The sequence below is a fragment of the Taeniopygia guttata genome, chromosome 6, assembly GCF_048771995.1.
Source record: "Taeniopygia guttata chromosome 6, bTaeGut7.mat, whole genome shotgun sequence".
Lineage (NCBI taxonomy): Eukaryota > Metazoa > Chordata > Aves > Passeriformes > Estrildidae > Taeniopygia > Taeniopygia guttata.
Genome location: NC_133031.1, coordinates 33471445 through 33493265, shown reverse-complemented (window position 1 = coordinate 33493265; position 21821 = coordinate 33471445). Strand labels below are relative to the sequence as shown.

The 21821-nt window shown below is 43.7% G+C and overlaps 2 protein-coding genes across 3 annotated transcripts in view; both read left to right on the top strand.

The window, feature by feature from the left end:
• The window catches only part of UROS (uroporphyrinogen III synthase), a 623177-nt gene that overhangs the window by 564160 nt on the left and 37196 nt on the right, over nucleotides 1–21821 (top strand). The gene's annotated exons all lie outside the window — the stretch shown is intronic.
• OAT (ornithine aminotransferase) lies at nucleotides 1517–13271 on the top strand. 2 transcript variants are annotated; one of them, XM_030276596.4, is made up of 10 exons: nucleotides 1517–1649; nucleotides 4758–4984; nucleotides 5464–5688; nucleotides 5815–5910; nucleotides 7541–7668; nucleotides 8965–9087; nucleotides 9759–9887; nucleotides 10529–10642; nucleotides 11362–11506; nucleotides 12374–13271. In XM_030276596.4, exons 2-10 carry the CDS (start codon nucleotides 4786–4788, stop codon nucleotides 12532–12534), a joined length of 1320 nt encoding a protein of 439 aa, XP_030132456.4. In that variant the 5' UTR covers nucleotides 1517–1649; nucleotides 4758–4785; the 3' UTR covers nucleotides 12535–13271. The 2 variants fall into 2 exon arrangements, with proteins under 2 accessions (XP_030132456.4, XP_032605112.3); XM_032749221.3 differs by lacking the exon at nucleotides 1517–1649 and adding an exon at nucleotides 1801–1869.

Genomic DNA, 21821 nt, shown 5'->3' with positions numbered 1-21821 from the left:
AAAAGTGAAATATAATTTGTTTTCTTCTGTACTCTGCTCTTATGAGATCCCACCTGGAATGCTTGAGCAGGCTCAGAGGACGGCACAGCAGTGATTACAAGGATGGAACACCTCTCCTGTGACTAAAGGCTGAGAGAATTTGAATTGTTCAGCTTGGAGAAGACTCCAAGAACATGTCAGAGCCCCTTCCAGTGTCCAAAGGAGCTCTAAGAGAGCTGGAGAGGTTCTTGGGACAAGGGCATGGGGGGACAGGACACCAAAATCCAAGTGAATGGCTTCCACTGCCAGAGGGCAGGGTTAGATGGGATATTGGGAAGGAATTGTTCCCTGGGAGGGTGGGGAGACCCTGGCACAGGGCACAGGGTGCCCAGAGAAGCTGTCCCTGGATCCCTGGAAGTGTCCAAGGCCAGGCTGGACATTGGGGCTTGGAGCAGCCTGGGACAGTGGAAGGTGTCCTTGTCCATGGTAGCAGATGGACCTGGATGAGTTTAAAGGTCCTTTCCTGCCCAAACCAGTCTATGATTTTTTTTTTTTTTTTTTTTGCTAAAACCAGAATGTATTTATGAAACACACCACACAGTTCCCCTTAAACGCCCAGATCTTCTGGTTACAAAATGTTCTCCAGGTGTAATTTAGCTCGGGGAAAGGTCAGGGTTGTGCTGGCCCGTTCCAGCCTGTCCCTTGCTCACCTGCTGGTCCCAGATCAAAGCTCCTGCTCAGAGCACTCCGAGCCCTCATTCTCCACACGTTCTCTCCCTCTCTCCCAAGGCAGCAGAGTGTGAAGTTCGGGGTTCCATCAATGCCCTTCCATGTGGAGAAGGGCAAGGCATGGGGACAATGGCTGGACCGTGACAGACTGGGAGGAGATTGGTGCGTGTAGGCAAAAACACCTGGCACAGGAGCTCTGTGAGCAATTCCTTAGCAACCTCAGTGAATCCTTGGCTGTTATTCGAAATTATTTTCTGATAGCTATATCTTAAAAGACTGGGGAAAAGCTCATGCACATCTCTTGGGAAGAGAAAGGTCAGAGCTGAGCACACACAGAGCACTTGTCATCACATCCCTGGGGAACCTGCAGCCGCCAGCAGAGATACCCGGTGTGAGGGACAGGGGAAGGCGGTGAAGGGGAAAGGAGCCATCGCTCTGAGGGCCGGGGAGCCGCTGTGAGGGACAGGGGAAGGCGGTGGAGGGGAACGGAGCCATCGCTCTGAGGGCCGGGGAGCCGCTGCGAGGGACAGGGGAGGGCGGTGAAGGAAAGGAGAACGGAGCCATCGCTCTGAGGGTCTGGGTGCCGCTGTGAGGGACGGGGGAAGGCGGTGAAGGAAAGGAGAACGGAGCCATCGCTGTGAGGGCCGGGGGGCCGCTGTGAGGACCGGGGGCACCGCCCCTGGGAGCCGGGAGTGGGTGGGGCCCTGGCACGCGCGCGCCCGCCAATGGGGAGCCCCCGCCGCAAGGGGAGGTGCCGCAGCGCGGGGGCGTTGGCTGCCAATCATCCCTGACAGCCAATCGGCGGGCGCTGTTCCCGTGACGTTAGGCTGGCGGGGCGGGGCGAGGAGCGCTGACAGTGGCCCGCGGCCGCATCCGCCTCTTACCCGCGGGCCGCGGCACCGGCAGCACCTCCGGCACCTCCGGCACCTCCGGCAGCACAGGTACGGCCCGTCCGGCCCTCGGGGGCCATTCCTGCCTCTCTCCGCGCCACCGGGCCCCGCTTCTGTCCCGCCGCAACCGCCCCCGTCGGCAAGGCCCCGGGAGCGCTGTCACTGACAGTCCCTCCCCTCCTCTGTGCCTGTGTCAGCCCCGCGATGCCACGTCCCAGCTCTGCGCTGTCTCTGACCGTGGTCTTGGAGGGGAGATGGCCAGCGGGATCTGGTATTTCACCGCTGGGTTTATTGCTTTTCCTTTCTTTTTTTTTTTTTTTTTTTTTTTGTTTTGTTTTGTTTTGTTTTGTTTTGCTGGAGAAAAGAAGGCCCAGAGGGGACTTTATGCTTTCCATGACTCCCTGAAAGGGGACTGTAGCCAGGCAGGGATCGGGCTCTTCTCCCAGGTGACGAGTGACAGGACGAGAGGAAACGGGCTCAAGCTGTGCCAGAGGAGGTTCAGGTTGGACATCAGGAGGAAACTCTTCCCTGGAAGGGTGATTAGACATTGGAAGAGGCTGCTCAGAGAGGTCGTGGGATCCCCATCCCTGGAGGTGTCCAAGGAAGGGCTGGATGTGGCACTGAGTGCTCTGGGCTGGGGACAAGGCGGGGATTGGGCACAGATTGGGCTCGGTGATCTCAGAGGTCTTTTCCAGCCTCAGTGATTCTGCAGTTCTTGTCTGCCAGCCAAGGTCCTGAGCTGTTCCTGCTGTGGTGCTGCTCTGCACAGGTAGTTTGGCATGTCCACACTGATGTCCCCCCTGCCTGTCCCTTTGAGCGTTCACCCCTTTGACTCAGCTGGTAGAGGCTGCAGTGAGGCACCGATTTCTCTCTGCTCTATCAACATGAACCTGAGTCTTTTCATGTGTTTGACAACACTCCCCCTTTAGCTTGGGGTGTTTTTCAGTGTCAGGTTCATACAGCCATTCAATTTACCTGTGCAGTCTGCAGGCTCCTGTCTGGATAATCTTGCTCAATAGCTGAGCAAAGCTGTTCAGCTGTTTTACAGCTGTGTTTTGAGTGGTTTTCTATTCTGATGCAAGACCTCTTCCTGTTGGTTTAATTTCCTGGCTTCTGATTCCTTTACTGCCTGCTCTAGTGCACAATCATATTTCTCAGACTTGGTAATGAGTTTGATTTTATTTCATTTTGTTTGCTTGGGTTTTTCTCCTTATTCTGCCCCTCCTCTTTCCTGAAATTTCTGTTCACCTTGTCCTGCTGATCATCAACCCCAAATTTTCTCCCTCCTTTTAACTCCAGATTCATCTGTAATTCTCAGCTTTACTCAGCTCTTCTCCATGTAATCTTCCACACTTGGCTAAAGTGATGTGGCCTCACTAGCACAGTTTGCAGGGCAATTCCCATCATGGAGGAAAAAGATATTTAAAAAAAAATCTGATTGATATTTTCCAATATGCAAGAAGTAAAGCAAGAACCTCAAACTGGGGATCTGTGATCCTTCATGCAGAGAGGTACCTCTGATGCACGGCAGATAAGAGTTGAACTTCTTTGTACCTTTCATTTCAGGAATGTCTGGAAAATCTCCAAAATCTAGAGCCTTGTGATAGGATTAGCTGCTCTGCCATGGAGGTGTGCCAGGGGCCAGGATATCACAGAACAATTACATTTTAGGGGTTGAGCAAGTTGAAATTTTGAGTCAGCAAAACTTTTTTTTCTGCACAAAGAAGTATTTGTCTTTTTATTTGTGAAATCCTTGAATAATAATCTTGAAAAGTATTACCACAAAGGGCTAATCTTTAACAGCTGGAAACATGCCCAGAGTTGTGCAGCATTCATCTCTTTCTGGAATGGAGAATACTGACTTCCTAAACATTTGGATTTTGGTAGATGGAGAAAAGTCTTTTGGCTTTGGTTAGAAGTGAGGAGCAGAAATGTAATACCTGAGTAGTCTGCTGAAAGAAATGCCTCTCTGTTCAAGGCAGCACATGCAGGGTGTGGACTTTTTCCAAAATAAATTAGGGATAAATCCATGATTTACTACTTCTGTCTTCTGCAGGCAGCCTGAAATAACAGCACCCTTGTGTCAGCTATCCTTGCATCCTGCTGTTGGTATTTAGGGTGGGTTTTGCAGTCTGCTTCTGTTAGGTGGTGCAGCAGTGTCCAGGTGCTCAGCTCTTGACTCTGCTGTGGAGTGTGTTACAGGGAGGCTGCATTTGATAAGCAGAGCACTTGTTGTGGTCTGTGATCCTCCTCTGGGGATTTAACCTTTTGCCAGTTTGTAAGTGTGATGTTCTGTGAGACCAGAAACCTGAGCTTTGGGAACTCCTGGCTCTCTGCTGTTCCTGCTGTGGGAAGAGCTTCCTCAAACAGCTTTTCAAGTGCCAGCTCACATCCTCCTCTCTGGGAAGTATCTTTATATTGACTGAGGTGCAGGCACAGAGAAGAAATCAAAGTGCATTTTCCTCGTGAGATCCAACCCTCAGATTATCCATAAATGGTGAAACTACAAGGTTGTGTATTCAGGAGAAATGGCTGGGAGAATACAGATCATGACTAATGATCATGAATATCTGATATATTCTTAATTTTCCATCTGTTTTTTGATCACAGAATTCCAGAATGGTTTGGGTTGAAAAGGATCTTCAAGCTCATCCAGTGCCACCCCCTGCCATGGGCAGGGACACCTTCCACTATCCCCATCCAACCTGGCCTTAGACACTTCCAGGGATAGCCAATATCATGGAAGTTTGTGACATGATTTGTCTAATGATAGTCTGGTAGGAAATGGGCACTTCAATAGATCAAGATATTTGATGAACTTAACATTCTTACTGTAGTTTATATTAGTAAATCAGAATTTAAGGGGTAGTGAAAAAGGAACACTTACAGGAAAAATGATGTAACTAGTTCATAGACTTGCTGAGTCAAACAGTTTAGCTTTCTTTCTGTTTCTGTAAGTATAGAGAATAGAAAAAAAATGACTTGTTTGGTGTTAATCCCACATTAATTTATGCTTCATATAAGATTTCTTGGCAGAATTGCAAAATAGTTGAGGAACCTGTAATCCTGGCAGTAAAACCACGTCAATTGTGTCAGACATTTCTTCTGAAGTGTTCTTAGTGCTAATTATTAACTTTCTTTCTTTTTTTTCCCCTCCAGACCTATATCAGAATTCCTGAAGTCCATCATGCTTTCCAAGCTAACCCGCTCCCAGCACCTGGCTGTTCTCTGCCGAGGTCTTCATTCCTCTCTGAGCTCTGCTACCTCAGTTGCTCCCAAAAAAACCATTCAGAGGCCTCTCTCCTCGGATTTAATCTTTGAACGTGAGGCCAAATATGGTGCTCACAACTATCACCCACTGCCTGTTGCTCTGGAAAGAGGAAAAGGTATTTTATTTAGTTTTTTTTCCTGGAGGTTGTAGGTGTTGTGTGTCTGTGGAGGTGAATGAGAACACAGCACAATGATTTTGACCTATTGATTTCTGAATCTTTGTTGGGGTTTTTTCTGGGTGGGATTGAAATCATCGATGAAACAAAGTCAGCAAATTGTTGATTAGAGAGCTGGATCATTATACATAAAGACACCTGAAAAAATTGTGATGTCTCTAAAATGATTTGGAGGGTTGATAATTTCCAAAATAACTCAGCAAGAAAAATTTTAAGCAACTTCTTCTGTTACCTTGTGTGGAGAGGTTTAACGTTAATGTGAGCAGGAAAAGGTGCATTGGAACTCTAAGTCCTTGAGGGCTGTTCATATATTATCACTTAATTTAAATTTATTCTGGTCTTTAATTATGTTTGAGGAGCCTTTTTTGGTCTTGTGTCTTCTTTTATTTTGTGTACTGACCACAGGTATGTTTTCCCAGGTGTTTACCTGTGGGATGTTGAAGGTAGGAAGTATTTTGACTTTCTGAGTGCTTACAGTGCAGTCAACCAAGGCCACTGTCACCCAAAGATTGTGGATGCTCTGAAAGCCCAGTCTGAAAAACTGACCCTGACATCCAGAGCATTCTACAACGATGTCCTTGGAGAATATGAGGAGCTGGTCACCAAAATGTTCAATTACAACAAAGTTCTTCCAATGAACACAGGTAAAGAAATATTTTGTTTCCATTTTAGTTCTGGTCTCTGAGATTCAATGGCTGTATAACATTTTCTGCTGCACAGATGGCCTGTTTGATGTGCAAGAGTGATAATGTTACTGCTTTATGTTTCAGGAGTGGAAGCTGGAGAAACTGCCTGTAAACTGGCTCGGAAATGGGCCTACACTGTGAAAGGAATTCCAAAATACAAAGCTAAAATAATTTTTGCAGGTATGCTAAGTGTGTGTTACTAGTTGAGGACTTGAGGATCTGGAGACTGGGTTACTGGGAGGCAGCCTGAGGTCACAGGGAAAGAAAGAACATCCAGTCCTCCATGCTCTTTTAATCACTTAAAGTGCAGTACTTTTTATTCCTGAGTTGTTGTTCCTAAATAACTTTTTTTGTGGGTTAATTCCTCAGAAATGTGTCACGTCTCTCACAGATTGCACAACAGGGTTGAGCTTCCCTCTTGGCTTCACCCACCAGGACTTTCATCCTGCATTTTCCACGTCTTCCAGAAACTGGCATTAACCCAGTAGAGCCATACTGGAGCCTTGATCATATAATGAAAGTAAAAGCAACATTGCTAAAGTAAATAATGAACCCTGATTCCCTGGTGGGACATTTCCTCCCTTTACCTGCCTGCTCTGCTTGGCTCTGTAACAGGGAGAAGTTACCAGGCCCTGAAGAGACTTCTGATCTTTTTATAGAAAAAATATTTTAAAAACCACATACAATTAAAAAAATTCTTATATTTAGTATTCTTTGGTTACAGATAAAGCAATTTTGTCAATACTAATTTTGTTTAATGGTTCTATATTTTAGAAAACTTTCCAGAATAAAGTTTATTATTTAAATACTGACTGACCTTTTTTTGTAGCTGCAAGCACTATTTTTAACTTTTGGTACATATAAAAGCCATAAATGTGATTAGGCAGCATTTATAAATTGTAATGCACACTTGAATTTTGCTTTTTGGTTTCTGGAAATGAATATGTTTTTAAATTTTTTTTTTCATTTCTTCTGGGAATTCTTTGAACAGATTTTTCTAATTTTTTCTCTATATTTTAATTTTGCACTTCAGACAACTTTTAGTAAGTGTTTTCTCATTTTGAAAAAGGGGATGTGCTCCCCATTTTTGCAGAGAAAAAGCTCTTTTGGTTAGCTAAGAAATGACTTTGAACATCAGTTAGAAGAACTTGACACAGACTCTGTGCTGGACAATGAGCTGTGAAGACACTGAAACCTTAATCTTCCTTAGTCTTATTGGCACCTCATTAGTGATTAGTGAGAGTCTCTTGTTTTAACTGAATGTTAAAATGAGGATATGATTGTCTTGGTAATGGACATGTTGACTCCTGGACATTTTAAGTGATTTTTAAAAATAAAATAGTGTAAATCACAATATTTTTAGATATGTAAATAGGTTCTTCTGTGACTTTGAAATGCACATAATTATGTTTTCTGATTTCTTACAGACAGCTTTATTTTTAGGATGTAAATTATGAATGGTGTTTATCTTCCCCCCTACATTTTATAAGTAATAATTGCATTAAAACTGAACATTATCAATAAAAAGATGTTATCACCGTTATTTTCAATTTTCCAGACTACTAACAAAACTGAAGGAAGTTATTTTGTATAGTTGTCAGGTCTTAGATTATAATTTTCTTTTTGTTTTTGATATAGCAACAGAGTGTATTTATGGCATTAATACAAAATGCTAACAATTAGGAGGGAGATGCTAATAGCTTATTAAATAACTTTTAGAATGCATCACCAAGTGGAAAGTGTGATGTCCTTTAAAGTGTTCTGGCTCTTGGTCAGTTTTGTAACAATTTCCCTCTTTTTATTTTTCCAGCTGGCAACTTCTGGGGCAGGACAATGTCTGCCATCTCCAGTTCTACTGACCCATCCAGCTATGATGGCTTTGGACCCTTCATGCCAGGATTTGAAGTGATCCCATACAATGATCTACCAGCTCTTGAGGTATTTGACAATTTTTTGTTCTTTTGTATGAAATAATTTTACAGTCTCTCTTTGGTAAATAGCAAGGAAAATCAGAAGTTAATACTTTGAAACATGTGGTTTGACATTAAGTAAGTAGATATATATAAGGAATGTGTTTGTTATAATTATGCATAGGAAATGTGGGAAAATTCTGCTTTGGTTTTGGTTTTCAGTTATGCTTTCGGATGTGAAAAGAAAACTACATGATCTGTTTGATTTCCCAGCCACCTGATCTAGTTGAAATGTCCCTGCCCATGGCAAGAAGTGGGATGGGATGAGCTTTAAGATCCCTCCCCACCCAAACCATCCTGTGATTCTATGACTAGAATTCACTGCAGTTGTAAATATTTATTACCAGTTCCACAGCATCCCTAAAACCATGCCAGGCTGCTGCTTCACATTCACAAGCTCCTGAAATGCCAGTGATTCCCAGTATTTCCCTGTGTTTTCTGAGGTTAATCCTGTCAAGCAGGTGAGGAGGGATTAGGTACCATTTCTGTGAGTAAAAACCTCTGTACCTGCTGGGTCAGCTTCATACAAGTGAGTGAGCTTTGGAGATTGAGGGATTATAGGACAGAGCTGCTTTTCTCCTTGGACTTGGTTAGGGGACACAAAGATCTCTGAGTGGGCCACAGCTGCAGTGTGGAAAAGGTTGTTCAGGTCTGAACCTACATCAGGCTGCCCATGGTGAAAGGCCTGCAAGTATTTAATGCCTTCATTAGAGCTGAATGCATTCTGCTCATGGGGCAAAGCTGAGAAAAGCTGTACTAAATTCCTGCTGGGAATCATTAGCTCTCTTGTGCCTCGTGGACTTCTATCTAAACCTTTTTGAACTTGATAGTGCAGGAATGCACCTGTGAACATTGCTTTAAGGTAAAATTGTTCTGGAGGGGCTCAATTCCTTTTTTTTTTTTTTTTAAGGGAAGAGTTGAGCAATTGTTTGTATTGTATGGGGTAATATGAAACTGAAGGTATTTCTGAGGTGATTTATGAACTGATCTGATAAAGTGCTTTGCAGTTTAAAACTGGGTTTGCAGTTTGCAAGGTTTGTACCTTCCCAAGCCAGCACTGCAGCTGATTTCACACTGCCAATGGTGACACAGCACTGGAACTGAAGTGGCACTCAGGGAGAGCTGCCTGACAGGAATGCTGTTCTCACCCTTTGAGGAAAAACACCAGGGCTAGAATCAGGTTCTGCTACATGTATTTTCTGTATTTGACCTGAGTAAAAGCTTTTTCTTTTTGTCTCTCCTCTCCCTGTGTCAAATGTTGCAGCGGGCCCTTCAAGACCCCAGCGTGGCAGCTTTCATGGTGGAACCAATTCAAGGGGAAGCAGGTGTGATTGTTCCTGACAAAGGCTATCTCACGGGAGTGAGGGACCTCTGCACAAAACACAACGTGAGAATTCAGTGTGACATTAAACACTTAACACTGCACACTGTGTTTACTAGTGTAACTTGTAAGGTCACCCTTCTATGCAAGGTGTTTAATAATTCCCTTTTCTTTCTGTGGAATAATGCAGGGATACCTCCTGTGTTTCCTGGTAATATCTCACTAAAAAGTACTTCTTAGCAGTGCAGATTTTTCACTATTTCTTACTGTTGTCATTGATTTAGGTTTCTAATTGTTATTCTTCAACTGGATTTATTTTAGATTAATTTAACTTCTAATTTCTTTTCCACATTATAAGTTTCCAATTACCATGGCTATCCAAGACCTTTGTTGCTGATGTGCATAACTGCTACCAAGAATCAGTAACAATAGTGGGTCACAGAATGAAACACCGAGGAAAATGGTTACCAGTGATCTCTGATTTAAAAATCAGGGGTCTCTCTGTTCCAATAGGAATTCCAAATTAGGAATCCAAATTCCAAATTAGGAATTTGAATTCCTAATTTGTAAGTGCTACTCACAATTATTTTCATATCTTCAAAGGAAGACACTGATGTATTATTAATGAAGTTGTCTTCATTATTGCTATGATACCTCCAAAAATTGTATTAGAATTGTGTTAGGAATGACAGTGAAAGTAATTCCCTGTTCTGCTTGGATTTTTCTTCTCTTTAAAGGTTCTGTTTATTGCTGATGAAATACAGACTGGTTTAGCCAGAACAGGGAAAATGCTGGCTGTTGACCATGAAAATGTGAGACCTGATATAATTCTTCTTGGAAAGGCCCTTTCTGGTGGCTTATACCCTGTGAGTATTAAAGAAATACCGATAATTTAAAGTAACATAAAATTACTCAAACATTTGTTGAGTAATCTTTTTTCCCTTAGTCATCAACACTGAAAATCTGCCAGTTGGAAGAACAATAAATCTGATGTTTGTTTGCAAGACTAACTGTGATTTATGACCAGACAGTCCAACTTGAGAGAGACATAATAAAATAATGGAATACCAAATACTACCTTTATAGCTGAACAGCTGGCATTATTTCATTTGTCTGGAATGCCTGCATGGCTGATTTTATCCTCTTGGAGTGACTTAAATTCCTGCTGATTAGGCTGGAAATTACAATGCCTTGAACTATTTTGGCCGATTGACAGGATTTCTGAGTTGTTAAAGCAAGTATTGAAGCTTAAACTCTTGAAATAATATTCAGTTTGGAGAAATTCCCTTCAGCTGTTATTGAAAGTTGTGTTACCACTGTTGCTGAGTGTATTTAGGGGATTAATTATGGGTTTGTCAGGTCTGCTATTCTGTATACAGAGCTGGGAATGTAAATATAATTTATCACCATAGGCTGAAAATTTCCTCAGCCCTGAGGGAAGGTTTGCTTTAGATATATTAAAGTTTCCTGTTCTAAATATGTGAATTTGCTGTCTTTCCCATTTTAGGTCTCAGCAGTGCTGTGTGATGATGAAATCATGCTGACCATTAAACCTGGTGAACATGGATCCACATATGGAGGAAATCCATTAGCTTGCCGTGTGGCAATGACAGCACTGGAGGTTTGTGTGTCATGTTAGAGATCTGGAATCCAAATTTAAAAGGGTCTCATGATCTTTGCTTAAATAAATGGTATTATTTTTCATGCTAAAAGTAGAAATCCAGCTTTAAATAAGAATGGAAGTTTGGTAGTGGTTATCTGTAGATCATAAAACATTTTTATTGGAAATGTGGCCCACTTCCTGTGTTATTATAATCTTAATGTCTTAAATGTCAAGATTCATCTAGGGGAAGTTTCAGGGAAATGATGTAAATTTGGCCAAATACCTTCATTAATTTCATGAAGACACTTTGAAATTGATTTATTTTACTATATCAGCAGAAGCTGCTGCTCTGTGAGCTTGAGAACAGATATGGGTCTCCAACAGAAACTACAATGTCCTGTCCAGGTGGTGCAATTCAATTATTTTGTGGTTGCTTAATTGACTATATTGATGCAGGTCACACAGAAAACCTCAGAGTCTTCAGAGGTTTACTGTTTACTTGCAAATAACAGCAAACAAAGAGCAGTTAATTTAGAATAAAATTTCAAAGACATTATTGTTTCTTGTAGACATGAATGAGTAAAGGCTCAATACCAACCTGCTGGGACTTGCAGCCTGTGCAGGGACACTGTGGCTTTTGTGAATCAGCAGGTTCAGTGTCATTATCCTTCCTTCCCCATGGTAAATAAAACAAATACAGTGCCTTTCAGCTGATTGTAGATCTGACTTCTCTTTAGGTAATTGAAGAAGAAAATTTGGCAAAAAATGCAGAAATAATGGGTAATCTGCTAAGAAGTGAGCTCATGAAGACTCCATCTAATATTGTAACTGCTGTAAGAGGAAAAGGGCTCTTAAATGCAATCGTGATTCGGGAAACCAAAGGTGAGGAAATAAAATCAGCTGCACAAACACAACATGGAGAAGTATTTTTCAACTTAAATTGTAGGTAGGGGATGGCATGTAGACGAGATGTTTGTGTTCAGATTATGGCTATAGTACTGTAGTACCCACCAAAAATTGATTTAAGTTACTGTGTGCCATTAAAAACAGGGTTTTGAATGAAGAAAAGCCAAATAATTGTTTTTAATTTATTTGAACGCATTTATGATTTGATAATGTTCAAACCTGATGGGGAACCTGCCTCACAGCAAGTACCTTTATCTTTCCTCCTTGGAAAAAAAATGTTTACATCTGGAACATCACTTCCTGCTAGATTATGGGAGCATGGGCTGGGATTAGTTGTTTTCAGAAGATACAGGATAGTACAATGATGCAGGAGGGTACAAAGAAGACAAAAATTAATGATGGAGAACAAGTTTCTAGGGAGAAATTATATCAGAATAATACTGAATTATATCAGAAATCTGAATATCAAGGGATACAGTGCTGCAGGAAGGTGGTGTCATTTTCCACGATGATATGCTGAAACCCAGGTTACATAAACATAACCTTGTCTGAAGTCCTGTCCACGTGTTCCCTTACCTCCTCCTCACATGGTTCCCCTTTTAAAATTTGTTTTAAAGTCTGAATGCCAGACAAGCAGTGAGCTGTGAAGGAGCAGAACTCAGTGTGCTGAGGCAAAGGACAGCTCCGGAGCAGCGTCACTCCGAGTGACCTCTCCCTTTGTGACCGCCCTGCATCCCTCCTCTGCCAGCTGGCAAGCAGCACCGCGTGCTGCAGGTGTGACACCTCTTCTGCTGTGCTGGGAATGTTCTCAGTGTCCTGCTGATGTTCTCCCTCCCATTGCAGACTACGATGCCTGGAAGGTGTGTCTGCGGCTCCGCGACAACGGGCTCCTGGCCAAGCCCACGCACGGCGACATCATCCGCCTGGCCCCTCCCCTCGTCATCAAGGAGGATGAGATCAGAGAGTGCATCGAAATCATCCACAAGACCATCCTGTCTTTCTGAAATCATGGCTCTTACAGCCTGGCTGCTGACTGGTCCAAAGGGGTGTGCTGAAATGTGTGTGATGAAGGCCTGCTCTTGAAGCAGGCATCTCTCATTCCTTTTACCTAAGAGGACTTGACTATTAAAACATAGCTGTATCTTTAAATTATAATGGCTCTGTAGAAAATACAGAATGATTTAAAAGACTTTCCAGTCTTGAAATACCTGGAAATAAAGTTCTGTATATACTGAACAACTAAGTTGGAATATTTTAGGGAGATACCTGTAGAAATCTGCTTAATTGTTCTAAGTCTTGGCTAAAGTTGAAAGCATGATTTATATATTATATATATATTTTAGGTTGCCTTGCACTCTCATATCACTCTCCAAAACATGGCATTTGGCAACTTTTGCCTCTCAGCAAAATGTCTGTAGGATGGAAGCACTTACCATAGTGGATGAATTTGTGTTTTTCATGTGCAGCTTGAAAAAATTTCTAATGCTGAAGGTTTGACAAACTGGGTGTTATGCTGGTGGACTCGAGAAGCATCGAGCTGTGTTCTGTATGTACAATATTTTGATTGTATGACAAGAGATGCTGTTTTTTAAGCCTGGTCCCAAGTGTTTGGATTTGCAATCTTGTAAAACAGATCTGAACATTTAGATCTGTTTTCACTGTTAGAAAATTTTCTATCATCTGGATGTTTATATTAAAACACTTTTTGCATTAAAAAAATTACGTTGATGTGCAATGAAAATACTCTGAGTCTTCAAAAAAAGAGCAAACCTCATAGAAACTTGAAAGTTCTAATTTTTCCTAGCTGGTTTTAGCTGATTAATCACACAGGGCAAAATGTTCCCTTTGCTGAGCATAGGGGTTAAATACAGTCACATGCTCATACTGTGAAGGGATAAATAATCCTTTGGGATTTGGAAGGCACCAGGACCATAGCCAGTGGGGAAAGGAGGAGTGTGGGGAACCCAGGACACAGGGAATATTTCTCTCTCTGCTCTGAGGGGACTTGACCCCCAGAAAAGCACTGACTTTGACCCTCATTCATGGAGAAAGCTTCCAAGACTTTGAGATAGACTGCAGTCCACAAAAATGTGGAAAAGAATTTAGAAGTAGATTATAGAGAGTAGTATGGCATGTCACCTGGGTGAGAAATTTAGGTTTTGGGATTTTTAGTATGTTGTAGATGGGAACAAGATGGAGGTTTTAGGGCAGAGGCAGGTGGTTCTTCACCTTCTTCTTTCTTCCTCTTCATGGGTTTGGGTGATGTAATTGGGCAGAAAAGTCTGCATTGTGGGCTTTGAGGGATCAGTTATTGGGTTAAAAGAGAAAATAATCTAGGTGTCATTTCTTAGTTGGATAGCTTGGTCTTAAAAGACCTTGTAACAGAAGCTTGTTGGCCATTTTTGCGATGCTTTTCTAGCGTGCAGAGTCTGGTATAGACGGCGTGCAAAACTTTAGGTAACAATAAACAAGAAGCTGAAGACCAAAAAAATCCTGTGTGTCTCCTTTTCCTGACACAGAACCGATCCAGGAGGATTTCCCCCTGACAGGGGAACCCCCAGGGAGGGGCCCAAGAAACTGATAGAGGCTTGGGGTTGGGATAAAAGGGGCTGCGTACACCCCGAATGTTCCAAAAGCCTCAGGGCTCCTGCTCGGGGAACTTCTCGTGTGTTCCAATAAAATTGATTTCTGCAGGGCTTCCCTGTCAAAAATTGACTTTTTTTAGAGTTATAAGGCTGGCAAGGATGAAGGACATGCTCAGGTCTGTTCCTTGCCCCAGCTCTGCCACTTTTGCCTAGTTGCTAAAAGGGGCTGTGGGGCAGAAGGTTCCAGTCTGTGTTTTAGTGCTTTTCTGTCCTCACTGTCAGCAGATTTCCTGCAATTGTGCTCCTCAGGCCACAGAGCATTGTAGTTTCCTTCTGTGCAACAGCCATACATGTATCTGAAGTTTCTGGTTGTTCTTTTTCAGCTCTTACTCCTTTTCTGGTTAAAATTCTCTTTGTTTTCCTCGAGAGGTGCCGTTTTCTAGAGCCCTCGATGTTCTGCAATTCCCTGCTTCCCCCATTCCCTCACTAAAGCTTGGAAGAGCCAGTCAAGTTCACATGATTTGGGGGCTGTCCTGTAGTTCGTGCCCAGTATTGTGGAGGATTATTTTTTTTATTGAAGCTGTTTTGAAGAACAGCTTTGAAGCTGTTCCTTCTCAGGTTTTTTTTTATTTTATTTGTGTAACAAGCAAGAATTGTATGTAAAATTTTGTGACTTACTTTACTCATTTGTACTCTCTGAGAATATTTCTCTGTCTGCTGATGATCAATTTTAGCTCAGATTTTACCCAACCCACTTTCTGGTTGCAGTTTTAATAGGCCGAGACTTTTCAGAAATTGAGAATTTTTTTCTTTTTCTTTAGCACACCATTGTTGAATCTCTGAGTTTTTAATTTGTCTTTTAGTTGCTTAATGAGTCCAATTTTTTTTGCAAGCTTATGAAAATCAGAGTACGTGTAGCCTTTCCCAAGACAAGTCATCCTAAATTGCCTTTATTTAATGATGGGGTAATTGAGTTTTCTGTTTTAACCTGAAAGCTCTTTGGCCCTCTTAAGCAATCAAGGTCCTGGGTGTGTGTTTGGAACCAGAGCTAGAGCACACAGAGGGTTTTGATGGTTTGGTTTATTACAGTTCAATGCCAGAACAAGCACAAAATTACATGTATTATTTCAGAAGTGAAGACACATACAGGATGTTTCCTTCCTGTAAGACACTAAGCCTGTCACCAGCTAACCTCCACTTCAGAAACACTAAAAACTATCTTGGCAGCTGTTTGTGAGTTAGGAAGTGGAGCTGGGTGGCCAAAGGGAATGTCAAAGCTCTTCTTTTTCTCTGCAAAGTGACAAAATGATAGGCTATCAGAAAGTTCATCTGCCTTGCGAATGCTGTGTCTGTTTTGGGGTTTGCTTTATCATGGAAAGTGGTTTTTGTGTCTTCTGGCAATCTTAAACTGGGATTTGGCCAGTTGTCAGTGACACTGCCTAAACCTCTCAAACTCAAATTCTGCTGCTTGTATAACTAACATGCTTGTAAAATCTGCCTGTGCTTTTGTTGTCTGGGATCTTAATTAGCCTTAGAAAATTTCTTCGGGGCTTTTATCCCAAAAAAATGTAGACAACTAAAGTGCACTTACCCGCTGAGTGCCAGAAATCCAGCGCTCTGGGGTTTGTACTTGTTCCACTGATTGCTCAAGTGGAGGTAGCTCAGCCAAAGGCTGGTGCTGAGCAAATTTTAACTTGAAGGAGGCGAAACTGAAAATAATTTACAAATCAGTGTAATGCACATGCTGGAATGTGCAATGAGCTTGGTTTTTGCAGCATAACTGTAAGCGGTGAAAAACTGAGAAATGCAATCTCAGAGGATTCCCTTTCTGAACCTTCCTAGTGTATTTATTTTTAAGTTTGCATTAGGTAGAGATGCAAGTGTGGAAATGGCATTACTTTTTTTCTGCTGTAATTGACATTTATTTTTAAAATGCCACTTGAAAGAGCTCTGTATAGACTATCCAAAGGGCTTAGTTTTCTTTAGCAAGAGCTGTACAGCAATAAAACTTTTTAAAGGCACAAATATGTATCTGCAAAATGTTGCTATAAGAACTTGGCTGTAAAAGCTTAATCTGTCTCCATCATATCACTTGCACATATTTTTGTGAAGTAACTTTTGATGTTTCTTTAAATCAAGTATATGAAATGCTTTTCTAAATGAATAGAGACCCTGCCTTCGGTGCTGTGCAAACACACAGAGGTAATCCAAGCACCCCAGAGCCAAACCAGCATTCCTGAGGCACCCAGGGCAGCCCTTGGCTTCACTGGGAGCTTTGTTGGTGGAAATAATGCTCAGTTGTGCTGGCACCTGTGCACTTTGGCAAGGGAAAAGCGTGTGGGTTTTGGCATGAAATCGTTAAATATATATACTGGCATAAAAAGAAAAAAATACACTGTTTGTGGGTAAATGCAAACCAAGATTTAAGGGGAACACGTGAAACACGGAGAGGCAAGAGCCACACAGTGAACAGGGGGAGATGGGATAACATACAATGTTTTGGGGTTCCTTTTTTTTTCTTTTTTTCCCCCCATTCCTGCTGGTAACCTTAGGAATCATGCTTATGACATTGTCCTTGACCTGGGTTCTTTTCAGCTACAGAACCCATGAATTTGTGTTATTAGGCAGTATTTTCTAAAGTTAAGTAATCTATTTTAGTAATTTTTAATAGGACCCAAGTGCCTGGTGGTCATGACCGGGTGAAGAGCTGCGCATCTAGGACCCATTAGAATTTTACATCATGAAACAATCTCTGTTTTGTCTTCTAACAACAATCTTGGGAGGATGACCTAAGTAGAAAAGCAGGCCTTACTGATTTCTTTGTTCTTTTTAAATTTTTGTTTTGTTTGTTTTGTCTGCAGCTGCTTCTTCATCTTTTCCACCCTTCCAGCAGCAGGTGGAGCCAGAAGCTCGGCTTTAAACTGAGAGTTTGCTGTTGAGTGGAGAGTTTTTGGCGTTTGGGAGCTCCTGGGGGCTTGCTTTTGGGCTTTGCTAACACCAAGGTGTGACACAAGATTCAGCCTTGGCTCTGGGTGTTGTCTCAGTGCATAACTTGTGCTGTGCACTCCAGTGGCTGATGGTGAAGGGATTGTTAGAATAATTTCTGTACCTGTAGTGTAGCAATTCTGACTGATAGGGATATAGGGACAGCTGAGAGGGGGGAAAAAGGGCTTTCCTTCTCATATCACTGAAGTAGAGCAAATGCGAAGGTGGAGATTTGAGACAAAATTTCAAGTAGACCTTTAAACTTGTGAACTGCTTTCCCCAGACCTCCCTGTCGTGTTTCCAGCCTGAGTGCAAGGCTGAACCACTTGGAGCTGCTGTATTTGTGAGTGAAAAGAGATGTTTTGCTGAACGTTCCCTCAGAGGGAAAATCAAGGGAAAAAATATTACCGGATTAAAAATCCCTTGTAGTACCCTGGTGGGAAGCTCATGAAGCTTCTGTGTCAAGCACCGCTTGTAAGGGGTCTTGAGGCTCACCAAATGCTCAAAAGCAGTGAGATTTCATGGAATCATTAAAGTTGTAAAAGACCTCTAAGATCATCAAGTCCAACCTTTCTGTTTTGCCTGCTGAACACAGGGAGTTCCAGCAGTCAGATTGCTCAGGGCTCAAGGAAAAGCAGCTGACTTAGGCCACAGGTTGGAATGCTCCTTTGTTTTTAATTTCCAATTGAAGTTGTTGAGCTTCACATTTCATCCTTGAGGCAGCCCAGCATGCTGAATGACTGTGGTGCACATAAGTGGTGACCATCAGGGATCCTCTTCAGCTGTTGTGTCCCTCAAAGCTTTCTGTCCCTCTGCTTGGGCTTGCTTGGAGAAATCCGAGCAGAGATGCTGCTGTCTGGAAAATCCCCAGGCTGTTATCAGCATTAGTCCAAACAAGTACGGGTAGAAAGGAAATCCTACTCATTCCTGTATAAAATCCCAGTAATCTGCTATGATTTAGGCTGCAGAAAAGCCCCTCAAGAGTATTGACCCTTGGCACAATGCAGACACCAAACAAAGGCCTGGACCTTGGATGAACTCCCAGACCTTCCCCGGGTCTGACACATGGGAGACCTCATCCTCAAACTAACAGAGTCATTTGGAAAAGCTGTGAAATGAGAAAGGGGAATAATTATCTTCTAAACACTCAGTTCCCTGTCTGCCATAGGTATTTCCAGCAGACACTGAGGCTGCCCTGCCTCAGATGAGCTGTGCTAGTTTTGTGTAAGGAATAAAACCATGGCTCAAAGTGGCTGTCCTGGGAGGAATGACAGTGCTGTGCATTCCATCTGGCTCTTGTTGGAAAGATGGCCAATGCCTGGTCAGTGAAGTATTTGGCTGTTAGGGCTGTGCTGAAGGAGCTTGGGCTCACATGGATGTGGTGGGAGATTTCAAATAATTTTCCTTCAGAAATCATCCCAAGATGACTGAGGGAGAAGATGCCCAGGAGTGCTTCCCTACATGCATCAATGTTGGGACAAGAACATCTGTTTTCCAGTATTCCTTAGTAGTTTTTAATCTTTTATCCTTAATAATCAGAAATCATTAAATATGAGTTACTTGGTGTTTTGAAAGCATTTCTGAATAATGTGTAAGTAAGACAGAAACATTAATTTCCACCCTGAGGAGGTGGGAAAGCTGAGGAAATCACAAAACCCATGAAAGCTTCAGTGGTTGTCTTGTGCTCCACACCTTCTTCCACCAGTGCTGTGGTGTGGCAGCTCCTGCCTTCTCTGAGGATAAAAACTCCCCTTTTTTAATGATGAAGATAAGGCGAGTCCCACAAGGTCTGGCCAGCTTTGTCATCACAGGTGTCTGCAGCAGCAATTGTAGAGACTCAGGGGAAAAAAAAATCCACACTTTTACATGTATTTCAGTATGTTTAACACACAAACTTTGGTCAGGACTTAGCAGAACATTCTTAGTTGTATTGCATTATAGATGTGTAACTGTACATTCCTCTGTGTGTGTGTGGGAAGCCTTGTTGGAGCAGGTGGTTTGAGAAGTATCCTTTATTTGGGGCTATGTCATTTGCAAGGATAGGAAGCTGCTGTGGTTGGAATTTATTTTATCAAGTCCTTGTTAAGTTTGTTCTGCTGTACCCGCACGTTCTCCTCGAGTTGGTTTACCCCCCCAGGTTTTATCCTGCCTCAAAGCTGTCCCTCATGCCATTCCCTGCCCCTGATTCCAGCTCTGTCCCTGCTTGTCAAGGCAACCCAGCCCCATTTGTTCTTGAAGCGTCCCTGCCACTCTCACCTCGGGCCAATCCCTGTCTGCAACATTCCTTTGGAATCCCCCTACTTCTGGAAGCCCCACTGGCCCGTGTGACCCATCCTCTCCACCCTCCTACTTCAAGTGGCCCCAGACACTCAATGTAATCCCCTCACTCCTCCTTTGAGGATTCCCTCTTGGTTTGCTGTTTGTATACACCCCCTCTATCTGTACAAAACCCCTTGCACAACAGAGCTACGGGCTTTATTCTTACCCTGGTCCCTTCAGCTGGAATAAACTGTTCCTTGTGGAACCTCAGGATGGAGAGCCTCTTCCTTTTTCCTTTGCATGGTCCCTGTTGTGCCTTGTGTCTGGAACTGTGGCTCTAAAGGTTCTGCCTCTGGTAAATCCCCATCCTGAGGCAGTTCCCCACTCCTGGCACAACACCGGAGTTCTAAGAGCTACCCCAGGCTCGGGTGGGCTGCATCAAGAAGCCACTGGAGGAGCTTGTTCCCACTTGGTTTTCAGAAAAAAAACCCTCTAGATAGTGAGTTTTGGCTGCTCACTCTGGCCTAAGGAGAATGTGTTCTTGCAGTTTCTGAGAAACCTGGGATGTGATCAATATTTATGTAAAGAATAAGTAATGAAACACGAAAATCTGGCATTGCTCAGCAAAAGTTAGCACAGCTCACTGAAGTTGCACAGAGTGATGAAGAAACTTTGCAAAAAGAGAAAGAAGATGCTGGCAAGTGGCTGTTGCTACTCATGGGTGAAATGAACAGGGCTTATGCCTTTACTAATGTTCAGCACTTTATTAAAAGGTTAGCTGGGCAGGGGACACGACATGGAGCTCACCTCTGCTGTTGTGGCTTTTCCGGGTAGCCAAAGGGTCAGGAGGGGTGCAGAGTCTGTTGCAGTTGTCCCCTCTCCTTTCCTCGTGGGAACACCAGGAAAATCTCGTCTCTTTGTTCCTGCTTTCCACAGCCCACTCTAGTCTAGTCTTCTGTAGGTGATGGTGACAGGTCAAACGTCGATCGGGGGATGTGTTTTCCTCTTTCTCAGCCAGCATACTGTACCTGTCCAGCCCCCTCTATTCTCCATTTAGGGGTGTCCTTATCCCCCAAAACACGCTCCCATGGTTCCATGGTCTTCTGTATTTGCATCTTAGTCCTAGAATGGCAGTGTGGGTGGGGGGTAGGTGATCTCCAGGTAGTTTAGAGAAAAAAAACAGAGCAATTAGCTGATTAACATTTCAATATCAGTACTTAACTAGAGATAGCAACAGTTCCAGTGTTCCCCCCCTCCAGTGACCCCGGGGGCACTGGGAACTTTGTTTATTATAATGGGGTTGCTGGCTGTGGCCTTTTCATCATCTGTAAGATTTGTTGTGATTTCTTTCGCTGATTGAAGTGTCTCAGCCCACAAGTCTTTGTCCTGTCATCTCCTGTACCAACTGTGATATTTGCTGTAGTAGCACCAGCAGCAGCCTGGCTGGGGTGCTGATGGTGCCCAGGGCATGGTGGGGTGCTGGGACCTGGACAGGGCCTGCTGGCCAGGCAGAGGCTGTGGGTGCAGCCAAGCTCTGGGGTCTGAACATGGCACGGGAGACACGGGCAATGCCCTGCAGGGCCACTGACAGCAGCAGCCTCTCAAGGTCAGCAAGGCCTGAAGGGCATGGCCATGGTGCTGGGTGGCCAGGGTAGGCAGCTGGCACACTGGAAGGTGCAGCCAACCCTGAGGACATAGATCCATGTTCATTCCTCTAAGAGAGGCTTGAAAGAAGGCTGAGGAGAACTGCTGGAAAAGGTGTGGGGGTTCTCCTAGTGTCTTAATTTCTCATCTCTGTATCTATGTACCTATGAATGTGTGTATGTATCACTCTGCCTGTCTCTATTTATCTGTCTCTCTGTGTTTGCTGGTCGAGGGTGATGAGGGCTTTGGGCTGGCTGACAATTTGAGCTGTTTTTTTTGTGGCCGGCTGTAGGGCTTTTTTGCCCGCCGTTGTTGCCGCCAGACGTGTCTCATGCGGATTGGCCCAGGCTGGGAGCGGTTGTCCGTGGTGGATCCGTGGAAGATCCATGGAGGCCTGTATGGGCGTCGTGGCCGTTGTGCTGCTTGACTGTTGGCAGCCAGAGTGGCCTCAGACAGCCCCGACCCTGCCTGTCTGGAAGTGCTCTGGGCCAGCCCATTGTCAATCCTGCGGCGTTTTGCGGGTGGGCCGTGTGATATCCCAGAGTCATTGTCCTCCTCTGGGTAGCCCCGTTTGAAGGTGTGCCGGGGGCAAGAGGAAGAGCTGCTGCTCTTGACAGGACACTCGCCCTGGGACAGCCGTGATGCCGCCTGGCTGGAAGTGCTGGGCTTGCAGGTGTCAGCACTGTGTGCCGGCTCGTCCTCGTCCCCGTGGGGTTTGGCAGGAGGGCTGTCCATTGTCCCCGATGGTATTTCTTCCTCAGGGTAGTGCTGCTTCAAGGCCTGCCCTTGAGGGCTGATGGAGGAGCTGCTCTTGAGGA